This window comes from Podarcis cretensis (assembly GCF_951804945.1).
Source record: "Podarcis cretensis genome assembly, chromosome: 6".
NCBI lineage: Eukaryota > Metazoa > Chordata > Lepidosauria > Squamata > Lacertidae > Podarcis > Podarcis cretensis.
The window spans coordinates 29,325,841-29,342,668 of NC_137175.1; the positions used below are offsets into that span (position 1 = coordinate 29,325,841).

The 16,828-nt window shown below is 44.0% G+C and overlaps 1 protein-coding gene across 5 annotated transcripts in view; it reads right to left on the minus strand.

Moving 5' to 3' along the window:
* Nucleotides 1–430: 430 nt before the first annotated feature.
* Nucleotides 431–16,828, minus strand: part of TP53INP2 (tumor protein p53 inducible nuclear protein 2) — a 37,061-nt gene continuing 20,663 nt past the window's right edge. For 3 of the 5 annotated variants that reach the window (XM_079979982.1, XM_079979983.1, XM_079979981.1), the window contains exons 3-4: nt 5,911–6,256; nt 431–4,546 (exon numbers count right to left, since the gene is read on the minus strand). In XM_079979982.1, the coding sequence (XP_079836108.1) occupies nt 4,297–4,546; nt 5,911–6,256 (596 nt within the window). In that variant the 3' untranslated portion in view covers nt 431–4,296. The remainder of the gene's footprint in view (nt 4,547–5,910; nt 6,257–16,828) is intronic. The other 2 variants (XM_079979985.1, XM_079979984.1) reach the window with 2 other exon arrangements.

A 16,828-nucleotide genomic window follows, 5' to 3' on the forward strand; every position in this document is an offset into this window, starting at 1 on the left:
AAAACAGAAATTGCTAACATCACTCTCTTTCTCATAAATGACATTTAAAAAGCAGAGATATTCAATATTTGTGATTTTTTTAGGGTGGGGAGGGGGATGTCAAAAGTCTTATTTCCAAAATTTGAATATTAAGCTATATAGACTCATCAACATACGAAATCCACCCCAAAATTAACTCCTAATGTTCCATATTATCACATTCAAGATGCAGCTTTCAATATCTTTGAATTGTCAGATTCAAAGCGGATCTGGGCATTTGTGTGATAATTCCCACATGCAAAACTCATTGAATTTGCACTCCCTGCCCCCCACCCCCCAATGTGTTTCAGCTCTTCAAATAAACCACCTTGATTTGTTCAAGAGCTGCTATAGTGGTAAAAGGCATTTAATGTGACATGACAGAGGCAAAAAGATGTAAACACTTCACAAGTTTAGAGAAAGTGTTAATCTCCCTATTTTAATCAGACACAAATGAAACCAACATAATCTGTGGCCACCACCATACAGGTACATAGGACTCATGCTCAGGCCTGCCAGCTCTATCGCCTTCCTGGTAAGTTAAAGGAGAAGTGGAAGAAACAGTCATAAATTGAATTGCTCTGCTTTCAGTTCCAGGTCAAGTGCATTTGCCCCAGAACTAAAATTAAATCAATTAGCTTTGACATTCTCTATCTGATAGGTCGGCCCCACGGCTTTCTGCGGAAGTGTTAGCACTCACACATAAAACGAAATTTGGGCAACTGTCTAGTGTTATCTTCAGAAATGAAGAACCAGGATTTTGGCATTTCTTTCTCAACTGCTACTCCTGGAGGTAACATGCAGCTGGTGACAAGGGATGCCAGCAACCAAGTTTTGAGGTTCTGCCCTTGTTAAGGTGCTTGCCAAGTCCTCTGTACCAATAACTGGCTGAAACTGATGCCTCTTCAGCAGCAGTTAAAAGGCACAAAGGCTGATCCTATACGGGGGTTTTGCCATCACTTTCATAAGGACAAGGTGATGAACACCAGCTCTTCAAGAGTCATGAAGACAGCAAATAGGCAAATGCAGGTGGGAATGGCAGAAGAACAGGAAGAAGTCAACATTTTAGGGTGAGATCTGGTCTTTATTTACCTTCTTCGCCAGCAGGTCAAATGTATAGTAAATGTAAGTTTCCAACATCTGTTTGGATGAGTAGTTTAAATTTTGGAAAAACATTTAGGGTGACTTTTTTTTTTTTTTTTTTTTTGCTCATCTGACAGCAGTGGAACAGGCAGACATTCAATAGGGGCAACTTTCCCAACATTGACATGGCTAACAAAGCTGGATTTCTACTATGCTGTTCTGCCAAGGTATAGTGCCAGTATCGGGTAGGTGGAAGACAATTTTAGTCTGATTTGAGCTCAGATGGAAATCTTCCGTTCAGTTGTGTCATGTGAATATAAAGCTATTGACTTTAGAAACACAGCCCAGGACCCCCAGGACCACACAGCTAATTCCCTTAGCCAAGAGGCTTTAGGCTTATATTTCTTCAATAGCAGCCCCCTTCTCCAAATTTCACATGGTAAGCCATTTTTGAAACACATGCAGAATGTGATATTATACAGTATAAGGGGTGGGTGGTTCTAAAACCTAGGGTTGCTCAACAACTTTTCACTTTTTGAAGTATGGCAACCCTATAAAACCACAGCACTGAAATGCTACCTTTTTTCCCTTTCAGCTGAGTTTCAGTACATAATTTACTTTTTTATTCTAAACATGTATCCAGCTTATTTTTTAAAATGTACGGTATATATAGACAGTACCAAATGATCATTATGAGGTTTTATATAGGAAATTCCTAAGCTCAGTACAGATTAAATATGACAGAAAATTGCAGATCTCAACCAGACTGAGCAAGTGTTTAAGAATCAATGGTCATTGTGACCATAAATCAGGATGTGAACACTGTGATTAACTTGATAGAAGGGGTGGGTGGGGAAATGAATAAGAATACAGTACAAATGTTTTAAAAATTACAGTTTTGTTGCAGGCATTTCATATGGGATTGTTTTTAACAGGACAATGCTTGTCTAAAATAATTAGAGTGAAACCCAGTTATTCCTGAAGTGGTCTTGATCAGGGGAGACCTCCTCCATGCATCTGGCTACCGAATCAAAGCTATTTATTCTCATAATCTATGTTTATTGGGTGCTCTAGATTGTAAAAGACTTTCTTCAAAGTGTGGGTACTCATGCTGTTCTCTAGAGGGTATTCATTCTACTCTCCAGGGTCCAGACCTACATGTCTTTGGCTTACACCTGGTCAACAACTTCAGATACCTTCTTCACTGACACGCAGCCTGAATCTATGTATCCACTGAATTCAGTGGTGCTTACTCTTGAGAAAGTGTGCATAGGACACTTTATTTTACCTTCTGTCTTTGACCTCCTTACTTCATCCCTCCAGCCTCATTCAATCTCTTATCTAACATCCTTCATTACTTCCTCCAACATACTTTATTACCTCTAAAATTATGTGTAAACCCCTTTCTTTGCTGAGGTCCTTGGCATTAGCAACAACACCAGAATAAGATAACATGAATGAATATGAAGTGCTCTGCTGTTGGCAAGGATTGAAAAATGATGTTTCCCCACTAAACATAATATTAAGGCATGATCCTGCCATCCCACTGAAATCAATGGAAGAAATGCGACTATTTACATATCTGTTTCCCATTGAAAGCAATTGTCATGGACTTATCTGGTTGGTGCCCTTAGAACTCAACCTGATAAAAGTCCTCAGAACAAGAGTCTCTGTCAAACGTCTGTTTTTATTTTATTCAGATTACTTTTAATAATTTCCTTCCTTAGGACAAGGAAATATTTTCATTAGAGGAAGTCTGCCATGATCAGCCTCAGGAAAAAATGCATGGGGTAAAGATGCAAATTTAGGATTTTAAAATGTGTTGGTTTTTTTTCCCTTTTTAGAGGTTATTTTACACTTACACACATACGGATGTCCTTCTAAAATGTACCACATCCAACTGTGATCTGTACACATGGGTTTAAACACTTGCTCATGAAGTTATGGGGCCATGAATGATATTGCAAGAAAAACTAGGATAGCTTTTATGCAAGTAATCAGAGGGAGGAAGAGCCCACTGCATTTCAAAAAGGCCATGTGTGATTAAAAACAACGTTAATACAAGCTTGACCTTTCAATATCTGTGAACCTCTGCAGCACCCACAAACCACTGCTGGCAGTTACAGCTGCTCAAAATGAACTTTCAAAGGGTCCATTTCACATCACATGACACTACTGAACTGAAGATTCAGACACAATCCATCTTCTATTTGAAGTCAATGGCAAAACTCCCATAGATTTTCATGGGTCTTACAGCCCCAGTAAAATTAAGGATATGCCAGAATGCCTCATGACTAGCCACTACATCAGCCCAGTGAAAGGAACAAATATGCAATTTGTGTATTTTTAAAGGAAAGACATCTGTCATAAGATATAGTTTTAAGTAGTTCCATTGGGACTTGTTTGGTTTATTTGTTATTTTTGTGTTCCAGTTTGCACATGAACCTGGTATCTCAATTTGTGACACCACACTGTAGAGAGTGTGATGTCATAAAGAAAGGCACTGATGTCATAGGCTCCCTAGTGCAACAACAAGGGACCAAAGGAAATGACAAGGCCATTTGGCCCTACTATGTACGTAACTCACTGGAAAGAAATTGAAATGTGATATATTCACTGGAAGCACCAATTAGTCTAACACTGGTCATTTCTACAATAACCAGTGTGTGATTTCATGCCGCTTGGTGACCAAGAATATAACCAGAGATAAATGGCCTTTCTTGGTAACTAAGAGGCATGCCTATTTCTCCAACATTTCTTTAAAAACAACAACAACCCACATTGGAGTTTCAAAATAGACCTGCAGCCTAATTACTGGGACATTTTACTGGGTCATGTTGGGTTTCTCTCACCTTCAGATCCAAATCAAAATCCACGCTTGTGGATGGAGGGGTGGGAATGGGGAAGATTAAACCCAAAAAGAAAAGGAAGCTGTAGATCAGAAAATGTATTTCTTGCTGAAAAAGGGGTGTGGGGTGGAGATATAAAGCCCATGAAAAGCCCACAAAAGAACAACTATTGAACGTTGCCAGTTCAGGAAGAATGTAGGAGGTTTTCTCAAAGGGGTGAGGGGAGTGGGTTTATTTCAGAAAATGGACGAAGATGACCCTCTTGGCTGAAGAAAGCATTGTGAGGAACTGGTGAAGCTGAAAGTTAAAAGGATAATGCCCCACAGTGTAGACTTCCTGAAGTAGCTTAGTAGTTGTATCGGCGCTGGCATGGCTGGTAGACAAAGCTGCCTTGGTGTTTGGCCCGTCGCGGGCGGCACTCTCTGGTGCGGTTCTGCCGCTGCATGACTTTCTGACTGAACTTGTGCTTCTCCGACAGCTGCTTTGCCCTCTGAATCCGACGCACTTGGTTGACCTTCTCCAAGATGGCGGCCTTGGTGGCAAGAGAGGTGGAGTGGTGAGGGGCATGACGCTGCAAACGGCGTTCAGGTACCTCACTGCAGAAACAAAGGTACACAAGACTCAGGGTGGTTCAAGGCTCTTGACAGGATTAGGCCTACTTGAGAGGACATGAAAGAGACTTCCCCTAAAGTTGCAAAAGGCCTTCTTCATCAAAGCTACTGAAAGCAGTCCACTCATAAGTGTAGCGGGGAAGCAGAAATAAGTTTTGCCCTCCCAATGCACCTGCCACAAAACATGGAACCAGTTGTATGCAGAGACAACTCATGCGATCTCCCTCCTCTCTGCAGGGATAGGGATGGAATGAACTGTCTGTGCATTTGAACATGTTACACATTACACTGTATACATGGTGGAAACATATGAGCTTCACTGCCATCCTCCAGGTCTCAGGACTATTTCTACACCTTAGTCGCTTAAATAATAAAAAAAGGGTGTGTAGGAAATCAGCTATATTTGAATGCATTTGCATTTACAACATCAAAACAGTCAGATGCAAGAATAAAACACCCAATTCTTTTAAAATGAAGTTATCATGTTCAATGATGGAGGAAGTAGAAAAGGCACAAGTACAGAACTCATCAACATTCTGCTTCAGTGGATGTTCCTGAGTTATTCTTATTTATTAAATTTGTATACCACCCTTCATACCAGGGCAGTTTACAGTAGAAAAATGCAGAATAAGAACACAAAATACATAATAAAACAAAAAACCAATAACCCCCTCTCTCACATAGTATTATGAGCAGGGGGGGGACACTATTTTTTCCCACACAGGTAAAAAAAGGTAAAGGTAAAGGATCCCTGGATGGTTAAGTCCAGTCAAAGGTGACCATGGGGTGCAGCACTCATCTTGCTTTCAGGCCGAGGGAGCCGGCATTTGTCCACAGACAACTTTCCGGGTCATGTGGCCAGGATGACTAAACTGCTTCTGGCACAACGGGACACTGACAGAAGCCAGAGCGCACAGAAACACCGTTTACCTTCCCGCCACAGCAGTACCTATTTATCTATTTGCACTGGTATGCTTTTGAACTGCTAGGCTGGCAGAAGCTCTGACAGAGCAACAGGAGCTCACCCCATCGCACGGATTCGAACCAGCAACCTTCTGATCAGCAAGCCCAAAAAGGCTCAATGGTTTAGACCACAGCACCACCCACACAATACTTAATTTCATGGACATCTATATTTCTAAACATTGTGGCAATTGTCACTTTGGACACTATTTGTATATGCTCTTCAACAGTTAATGAATTAATTTTAGAATGATCCCAGATCGTTAGTCAAGACTCATTTGCCTAAATTAATTTTATTATTATTATGGTAATGAAATCTGATAGTGGGTGAGGTTGTTCTTAGTAGCCAATGTCTTGGCCCATTTCCCTGAAAGATCTGAGCTTACCCTTCAGGGATGTGCTCCTCAGGATTCTCCCTTTCCACAATGATGCTGCTGCTGGTGACATAGACGGACATACTGGGATGTTCAATCAAAAGGTCCTCCATGGGGTTGCTCTCCATGCTGACGGGGTCAGGACCTTCTGCAGTAAAACAGGGGGGAGGGGTAACAAACCAACTCTCGTCCATCAAGCAGGGGTCAGGCTGAGAGGGCATGGACCTGCTGACACAGTCACTGAGGGAGTGGGGCGAAGACGTGGTAGGTGGAGGGGACCCACGGCGGCAACGAGAAGCACAAACAGAATCCTTCTCACCTACCCGCCGCTCCTTACTGGAGGCTGAAGCGTAACTATCTAATGAGAGACAACAAGAGTCACCACCCACACAAAAACGGGAGGACAGCCAGAACAAGAGCAACGACAGGAAAAATAATAATTAAAAAAATTCAAAACCAAAGCAAAAAAAAAAAAAAAAAGGTAGTTACCGTTGTTCAAAGCCATGCAAGGGTTGTGCAAGGCAGTGCAAGGGTGGGGAGAGGATTAAGAGGGGAGAGGTGGCACACACATTCAATATACAATGGATGGGAAGGAAGGGGTGAGGGAGGGAGAAGAGAAAGGGGGCATTATTAGTACAAATGACACCCCAAAGGCATTTTTGTAATTCATCCCAAAACCTTCCCTGAGGAGTCAGGGCTGGCTCAAGATGTTTTGCCACCCCAGGTAGCTGCGCCTTGCCACCCAAGCGGTGAGCCCCAGCAGCACTTGCAACTGCAGCTGCACCCCATCTGAGATTAGTTTCCCAGCATCCTTTGCAACAACGGCAGGGAACCTGGAGGTGCTCCTCTCAGAGTGTCTGTTGCCACGTCAATGCTCCTAAAAACATGGCAGCCCCCAAGAGACGCCTTGGGTTGCTTGTACACACAGTCTCGCCTTGCAAAAGTGTGAGCCACCATGCTGGTTGAAGGAGGGGGAATCAACAAGAGTGATGACCCACAAGCAAAGCAAGGAAGTCCTCCCACGGTGGGTTATCAAAGCGCCAGAGGAATGTGGAGCTACAAAGAGCGTTGCCAAATAGTAAGAGTAGCCTAGCTCTCTCAAGATGGTGAAAACCAGACATATCATACCCACATGTGCCAATATATTTAAATGTATGCATATTTAAAAGGAATTACTGGTTCAAAAGAAGAAAGAAAAGAAGTAACAGAAGAATGAAATGGATGGCAAAACAATAAATAAGGTACAAGAAACAGGCAGGCTGGAACAGATGGCATCCCTAGTGGAGAAGGATAGAAGAAAGAGACCTCACCAGTTCATCTCCCTTTCCAATCTATCCCAACAGATCCAAATCCAGACACAGTGACTGGGCAGAGGGAAAACAGAAATGCTCCATTTGACATTAAGACAACAACCCTACACACAGTGATGTGCCACCAAGTCCCACTGACACACACACACACACACACACACACACACACACACAATTTTTACACCAATATTACCCACTTGAGTGAGCACACTTATCCACCAGGACTTCCTTTTGTCTATCCTAAATCTTCCAACTTTCTGCTTCATTGGATGACCCTGGGTTCTCATATTATGGGAAAGCGAGAAAAACATATCTCTAACCTCCAGGTAAAGGAGGAAAAGCAAAGCAGGTCTGGGTACCAAAATCTGTAGAGTTGGAATGCAGAGCAACTGCCAATCACTATGGAGAGAACTCACTAGTTCATGAGGGGCACAACAAATCATTGCTTCCCGCTGTCATAATTAAGGGGACATTGGCATACTCAGGAAACTTGGCAACGGGCTAACCACTAGGGGCTGTAATATGAAGCAGCAGCCTAGTCAAGAAGACAGCAGCAGCGTCACACTTTGGATGTTGTAACTCGGACACTGTTGTAACCTGTTCTGCAAATGCACAACCTTCAGAGAATGTGGAGAACATGTTCTGCAACTTCCCACTAGCTTACGGGAAACTGGCTTTAAAAAATAGCCACGGAGAAGCTCATAGACCAGTGATGAGCAATAGAATACCATGAAGGTCTATCAAGTTGGGAGAGCAGTAAGCACAAGCTACCAGCATCCGATTCTCCCATGCAGACTGTAATCCCCTACTCCACATCCCAGGCCTTCCCTGGGGGTACCCTGATCCTTAGGAGATGCTTCGCAGGGCATGCAGGGGGGAAAGGTGGGGCATTTCCTTCGCACAACCGCTGCATTCATGCAACCTGTATCAGCACATAGAAACATATTTGCACATATTCATCTCCTGTTACCCTTGCCTCTACCTTTCTCTATTGCCTCCTCTGCTTGAAACATAAACCAAGCAGGGACCCATGTTTTAACTTACATTATCCACCAAAGTTTACATTGATGATAATGTGTATCACATACATAGATTAATGTGTGCTCCTGTGCAAATTGAGGTTGCCATATGTCCTCTTTTTCCAGGACATGTCCTCTTTTTCATGGGTATGTTAAATGAGAGTCACAGTGATCCATAGTTAAAAGTAGAAGCCAGCAAATGTGTCCTCTTTTTTGCTCTTCAAAATATGGCAAAATATGCAAATAACATTCATTTTAGTGGGCCTTAGGTCACAATCATACCATACATTTAAAGCACTCTTATGTCAGTTTAACAGGCATCTTTAAAAATCCTGGCAGCTCCAGTTTGTTAAAGGTGCTGGGAATTGTAGCTCCTTGAGTTGTCTCCTAATAAATCTTGACACCTTTAACAAACTAAGACTCCCATGAATTATTATTATTGGGGGGGGGGGGAGCCATAACTGTCAAAGTCTTTTGAATGTATTGGTAGATGTGACTTCCCTATACAAGCTCCTGGTGCACTGTGACCTACCTTCCTTCCTTCCTTCCTTCCTTCCTTCCTTCCTTCCTTTCTTTCTTTCTTTCTTTCTTTCTTTCTGCCAGTGTGAGTTACTCTGGCTATCCTAGGTCATCTCACAGAATATGACCAAAATGTCAAAAGGCATGCCTGCAAAGTGTTTGTGACAGACCTGAGTTAGCCTCCCCACACTGGGTATCATTCCCTCTGACACTGGATCTGGCACTATTATTAGATATGTGGGGAGGTACTGCCTAAGGGCTGCAAAATGGGTTAGAGGGCCAAAATGACATCATATGTCGGATCTGTGAGTGGATGTCCAAACTTTTTTGGGGGGTGGGGATGCTACTTGAATGATGTTGTAGGTCCATCCAGTTTAGATTAGCAGTTGCACTGGAGGAACATGTGTTTAACCCTTTTCCCTGTGCAGTTTCCCTCTTCTAAATCACCCCCAAGCTGCTATTAGCTCTGCTAGGAGAAAAACACAATGTCTCTCTATCCAGCTTCTATTTGGCCCTCTAGAGAGGTCAATTAACAGAGCAACTCCTCTGATCAAAATCAGAGCTCCCCGGAGCTACTTTAAAGTTAAAGGTTACTTGGGAGATCCATTGTTTGAAGGTTAATTGAGGACTGACCATGGGAAAAAATAGTTTTAATAGTTTTTAAAACCCTGGCGCACACGCACGCGCGCACGCACAGTTTTGTGAGAAAATCTTGTATATTTCAGTACGAGAATGCAAAGTGTCTCATTCCTCTTATGGATGCCCCTTATTCATGCATATGTGCAAGAATTCTCAAACATTTGGCAACACGGCTGCATCTCATTGGTCCAGCTGACTGGCCCTGTGTCTCATAGGATGTTACTCAATCTATTATTTTTTTTTAAATAATTTTTATTAACTGGCCAATCACATCAAATTAAATCACATCATATAAATTCCGAATTACAAAGCCAAATTTTTAAATTTTGTTGGGGGAACCCATACTTCAAGATCCAAAGGGGAATTCAGATCATCTTCTTATTACTGCATTAATGTCCAAATCAGTCCCAATCAGTCCAAACAAAGTTCATAATTCTATCCAGTCTTATCTTGGTGTTGCCACATCATATATTGTTCGTATAATTTCTCTTTTTCCTTTACGATCTCTTCTGTTAGTCTCCTTAAGCAAGTGTAATAATCCTGTGTGGATTTCCCGTTCCTTCACTAAGTCCAGATGGTTTCCATATATCTCCTTCGTAGATAACATCACTTTATCCATCATAAATTTTGGCATTTGTCGCTCTTAAGTCCCACCGAGGAGTTGATTCACGATATGTAAACAACTCTATTTCTCTCTTTCTCCTCCCAGACCCAAGAGCTCCCACAATGCCTCACAAAATGGCGAACGGCATTTTTTCCTGACTGCGTCACTCCAAAGCTCTTAGCTTTCCAGCTTCATCTTGAAACATTGCTTTGGATCGAAAGTTTATCTCCACACAGCCTTAAATCCACAGCTTAAGTCCTTAATTTCTGACTCATTAGGGGAGGGGGATTCTTGTTAAATCACATAAAAAGGTAGAGGCAGGTTTTTCCCCCCCTCCCCCCTCAGTCATTACCGTATCTTGACGTTCTTCTCGTATTTTATTGTTGTCTTGTTATCAGAGATCTCTTCTGTCAGCAGTATTTACTCCCCTTTTTCCTTGATGTATGTGCAATTAATCATGTCCAAATTATTTCTTTTAAAGATCATTGCAACCAGTGGCGCGAATCGGGGACGGCGTCGAGGAGTGCCGAAAATCCCACAGGAGGGCTTTGTGCCTAGTGCCCCCACCCCCACAAATTCGGGGGTGGTATAGGGCACAGCAGGCAAGGGCCGTCCCCCCCATAATCCTGGGGGGGTTAAGGAGGCTAATTACCCCCATCATAGCCTCCAAATTACCTCGTGTGGGTCGGAGAGATGTTATTGTCAGCCATCTTCCGATGCGCCACCTAGTGGCCCCCCGGATGTTACTCAATCTAGACAGTATTAGCTCATCACCAAATATATAATTCAGTGGAAGGTGGAAGTTCAGCAGGGGCCTTGGTTAGGGCTTGTGCAATTCCAGTACCAGGAAGAAGGTGGCAATAATTAGCCCTGACTGACAGGAGGAATGCAGGATCTTAAAAAAGAAAAGAAAATGTAAACAGCATCGCTTCTTGGCAGGGTGTGTAGCTGAATGAACACAGAGATCAAAATACCAACAAGCATGCTAAGTGTTATTAAAATGGAGTGGAGAATCTGCAGCCTTTTAGATGTTGCTGGACTACAACTCCCATTATCCCTAACCATTCACTGTACTGCCTGGGACTGACAGGAGCTGGAGCCTAACAGCATCTGCTGGACCACAGGTCCCCCACCCCTTGAACTGAAGTATTTTTAGATTTTTGAAACAAAGGGAAAAAGAAAAAAGTGGGGTTGTTGTGTTAAAAGTTTCAAAATGTGCCCCTAATCTAGACAAATTAAAGAAACTGTTTTCCTTCAAGCATTTTCCTGATGTGCCCATCAATCTCACTAATCCTGCTCGTCATGCCAACTTTTGCTAACAACATCATTGTCAACAAAATGGGCTAATTGGACGAATACAGTGGTACCTTGGGTTAAGAACTTAATTCGTTCTGGAGGTCTGTTCTTACCTGGAAACTGTTCTTAACCTGAGGTACCACTTTAGCTAATGAGGCTTCCCGCTGCTGACGCAGCACAATTTCTGTTCTCATCCTGAAGCAAAGTTCTTAACCCGAGGCACTATTTCTGGGTTAGCGGATTTTGTAACCTGAAGTGTCTGTAACCTGAAGCGTCTGTAACCCGAGGTACCAGCGTACAGCATAGCAGTTAAGAAGTTGGAGAAAAGGGTACCCATGGTTAAATGCTCACGGAGAGATCTTGAATTAAGGCTCTGATTTCGGCATCAAGACTCAGGCAATGGGACAGCATCCTTCACCGCACCTGAGAGCAGCAGACTAGTTAGGGGGTAGGCTGCATGGAGTGGCACACACAGCTCTGTCCTCTAACCCCTGGCCACCACTGCCCACCACCCCAGCAACTACTGCCTGAGGTGTCCCCTTCGCTATGTCTAATGGCAGGCCCGGCCCTATTCCTTTCTTCTATTTTATAGCAGTGTGGAATATCAGTCAAGGCTAGAAGCTACATCCTCTACCTCAGAATTTTTCTCTCTCTCTCTCCTAATCCCTGATGTGCACAGACTGACTGTCATTAACTTGTGTTATAAGGCAATGACAACATGTTGCTTCTCCTCCCAGAGGCCTGCTTATTTCTAAAACCAGGCCAAACCCTGGTTCAGATTAAGCTGTGCTTTAAGACAGGGGTGTCAACTTGAATAAAATATTGTGGGGGGCCCAGGTAAGCCCCATCCCACATAATTAATCACATGATGCAGTGCACACACCCCGTTTGAATGGGAATGTCCATCAACTTTGTGGGGGCCTGCCCCTTCAAATATTTTATTGTGGGGGCCAAAGCTCCCACGGTCCTTAGGAGTTGACTCCTATGGCTCTAGATCAGATAAAGGAAACCTAAGGGACTTCAAATGTAGCTAGGACTCCAACTCCCATCAACCCCAGCCATCATGGCTAGCTTTCTCTGCTTCTCCACCTTCTCCTGTGCACCACATCTCAGTTTCCTAGCCAGGCCTTCCTTCTCTGCACTAGGCACCTTTGTATTTCAAAGCATGCAACGAATGAATACACCAGATGTATTTCTCACTCAAATATGGCCAGCCTCTTTTGTTCCCTCTCTGTGTGCAACAAGTTGCACTGCATCCAGTAAAGGTGAGGGCAGGAAGTGAAGCTGAAATCAGTGTTGCGGCATCTGTTGCCCGGCAGTATTGCTAGATGTGGTTTTCCAAGGTAATTGTGTTTTTCTTGGTGTGGAGCAAATGTCTTGGGACAGCCTTGTTTTGTTATTAGTCTGGGCTGTGGAAGCTGAGAGAGGGAGTGGGATGAGCAAAAACAGAAGCTGAGTTTCTGATCACTGTAAAGCTTTGAGAAAGGAGGAGACCTAGCGAAGCCTTTTCAGATTATCAAGGATAGAATGTTAAACCCACTCAGAGAGTAATCCTAACTGAATACAGTCAGATTTATGCCCACATGTTCATTATTGCTGTTCAGTGAACTAGGAGAAGAGAAATGCTCTTCCTGTCCCTTAACTCAACATTCACACATTGAGGGATGACCATAGCTCAGTGGGAGAGCACCTGCCAGGTTTAATCACTGGGATTTTTTGTCTCACTTTTGTTTCACAAGAGTGCCCTTTCATTTGGCTATAATGCAGCAACACTGGGGAAAACATCACAGAACAACTGGTAAATCAAAACGATGTGCGGATAGTCAAGTCAATCCACCACTAATGCACTATTATTGTGTCAATGACATATTGAAAGTACACCTGTAAAACAAAACAAAACACCTCAGTCTGCAGGGACCCTCAGGCAATCTCCAAATGCCAGGCAAAAAGCATTTTGAGGACATAACAAACAGGGCTTGCTTTCCAACTGATAGGTAGCTTTATTCTTAGCTCCCTCTTAGGCTATCTAAAAATATCTGTAACACAAGCATGAGCCTGGTGGATGTTTTTCCCCCCACATGGCAATGGATTGTCAGCAGGAACAGAAAAGGGTGGATCTGTGCGATGCAGAGCATTGTTTACTTGGGTTCTCTCTGCTAAATTTGCAAGCAAAAAGGGTCATAGATTGGTTGCCACTGGGTGCTGAGTCATCTGACTTCCGCTCAGCAAAATGGCAAAGGCAAAAATCAGTGACTAAGATGGAGGAGCTTTCACTTGCCTGAGAAACTAGCAGCTAGGCACCCACGAAAACCTTCAAAACGAAGGATGTAGCCTTAAGCACACATACTTGGGAGTAGGTTTTGAATAAACTTCTTTGGATTTGGTAAAGGAGACCTTGAATTAGCACTGATTCTTTAAAAGTGGTATATCATGTGAGTTATCAACAATATCAAGCCAATCTTTTTTAAAATAAAAGAAAGTACAAGGTTCTCCTAGAAAAGTATTGGAAAGAATTGCTTTCAGAAAAAGCTGTTTTCCATGACACCTATGCAAAAACCAGCAGCTAAAGCTAAACATGATCACCTGCTAGCTGCTCCAGATCAATCCAGTTTTAAAGGAACAGCCACAGAGATGGATTCAAAAGCTGGTAACACAAAGCTGGAGCCCATGAAGAAGGCTGATAGGGCAGAAAGCAGGGAGATAAATACTAGGGAGAGCCAGAGCCAATAACAGGCACCGCCAAATAATTCTTCTTTCCCCCCTATCCTCGTTCCTGCTGAATTCTACAAGGGCAACACTTGAGACTAAGGAGAAGGAGATACAGGCAGTGCTATCCCTTGGACTGGTTGTAAGCAAGAAGTTAGGCAGGTGGGGCTGTCTGAGGGCAGACTGAGGTTGGTGCAGGGGCGGAGGAAGGGGGTGGAGGGGGCGGGTCACCCCGTGTGCCACTCGGTGGGGGGGGGGGGGTGACAAGATGGCCCATGCCTCCCCTCAGCTGTAGAGCAGCCGACGGCGTGTACAATCCGTATTGGTGCCACTCACGCGGCGTCCGTACAGGATACCGCACATGCGCATTCCGTATGGGATGTTGCTTGTGCAGCAGCCCATATGGACACCATGTAAGCGGCAGCCCATACGGAGTGCGCATGTGCAGCATTCCGTACAGACTGCGCACACACGGAATGCCGCACATGCGCACTCCATATGGGCTGCCCCACCCCGGGTGCCGGAGAGGGTTCCTCCTCCACTGGGTTGGTGGGGCAGCCCTTCATTTGCCCAAATGGATCAACTTTCACTTAGTATGCTGTAGATGTAGAATCAGGTTTCATGTCTGGAAGTTTGACACGTCTATGTATTTTGTTTATATACAGTGCTACCTCCGGTTACGAACTTAATTCATTCCGGAGGTCCGTTCTTAACCCAAAACCATTCTTAACATGAGGCACGCTTTCGCTAATGTGGCCTCCCGCTGCTGCTGTGTCGCCGGCACGTGACTTCCGCTCGCATCCCAGGGCAAAGTTCGCAACCAGGAGCATCAACCTCCAGGTTAGCGGAGCTCATTACCTGAAGCGTTCGTAAGGAGGACAGTAGGTAACCCGAGGTTCCACTGTATTAAGGAATCAATAAAGAACTACAGCCAGGCTGCATTCAATCAAGGTAGATGATGCTTATAAATAGACCTCATCACTTAAAAAGAAGGAAGGACGGAGAGAAAGAAATACTTTCAGCCGCTAGGAAAAAAATGTCTCCAGTTATTCCATCACCAAATAACAAGTACTTGTGGCTTTTTTAGCATAAAGTGTGTGCTCGAAAATAAAAATGCTGACTGCAGTTTGACTTCAAGAAAGATGACGTGATGCTTTCAGATTTTATGAATTCAGCCTGGTGGATTCATTCATTGGTGCCAGCCCATTCATTGGAAGGACAGGGCATTTGCTGTGTGAAGCTCTTGCAAGTGCTGCTATTGCCAGGACTGGGAATTAGAGTATGGATTAGGAACAATGGCACAACTGAATCCTGAACACAAGATCAGAGCAAAATTATAGCCAGCCTAAAGCCAAGGCTCCCTAATGGCAAGGATAGCCTCTATCACAATTGTTCTGTGATGAGCAAGGAGGTAGCTCACTTGCCAGCTGAGATCCACCCTGGAGCCTGGATCTGCCTGCAAAAGGCAGAGCTAATCTGCTGGCTGCACTTGGCTGCCAACCCTTAACTCATTCTTTCTCTCTGCTTCCATTTTAGGCATATAGAACGGGCTCAGCACTGAGAGAGAAATACATGCTAAGTTGGGAACAGGATAAGTCAGGAATAGCCAGCTAGGGAGTTTTGTGTTTGTTGCATAAGATGAGCCCAAGGGAAAAGCAACTGCCCAGATGCCTGCTTTCCTTCCCTTGTTTGCTGCTGTATCATGCAACCAATAAGGCCAGGATAGTTGGAGAAGAAGGACAGGCAGCTGGGCTGCCGCATCACCGGAGCAGGAAAAGACAGGCAACAGGCAAGATAACTGACTCATAGAGCTACAAGAGTTCTAGCTTGGTTGAAAAGTGGCAAAGTGGCACTATACACCTGAGTGCCTTATTCAGAACCAGGTTTGTGAGACACTCCGGCATCTGCAGGTAGCTGTGACTTCCAGGCAGAACAGAAGCACCTTCCACCCTAGGTAGTGTAGCCAAAATGAGGATACATTCACTTTGCTAGGCCATAGCAAAGGTCCATGCAGTCCAGAATTCGGTCTCCAGCTGTAGTTAGCCGCATGACCTTCTCATCGTGTGTGTGTGTGTGTGTGTTTAGAAATTTTTCAGTTATCCCCTGATCCATGGAGGGCACAGTAACACCTTTCATTCCAAAACCTAGAGAACCAAAACTACTTAGAAAGTTCTGCCTTTTGTGGAACCTCTTAAACTGCCTTTTGCAAACTGATCTGAATTTTGGGAAACACTACCAAAGCCAAGGGTAGCTCAGCTTACAGCTGAGTTCTAGTTTTAGTGCTCAGCGTTGAAGGTTTGAAGAAGCAGAGACTATGTGGGTGTGAGACAATAAGAAACAGGGGAAGGAAGAAGACAGAGTACGAGTTAGGGGTAGCAGTCAGCTAAGCTCTACTCAGAGTAGACCCATTTAAAGTAATGAACATGACTAAGCTTGGCCCATTAATTTCAGTGGGTCTATTCTGAGTAAAACATAGTTGAATACCACCCAGTATTATTTCGTGGGAGAGAATTGGAAAAATGCAAACACAAATGGTAAGCTGCAAAGAGGGAGGCTGGGACAGACTTACAAACTTGTTTGGAGAGGACTCTAGCCACTAAGCAACCACACACCTAAATGGTACTGACCCCAGCCACAACCTCTTTCCATGGCTCCCTCATGGCGCCTGCGAATAGGGGCCTGGAGGCTCCCCACACCTCCTGCTCAGGACTGGTGGCCTCTTTCTACCCCTTCCTGGCCAGTGCTGCCCCACAGGCAAATCTTGTCCAGACTGAGCTTCAGATCCTTCACACACTGACACTACTCTTCCCACAGAAACAACTGCTTATCATTGAAGA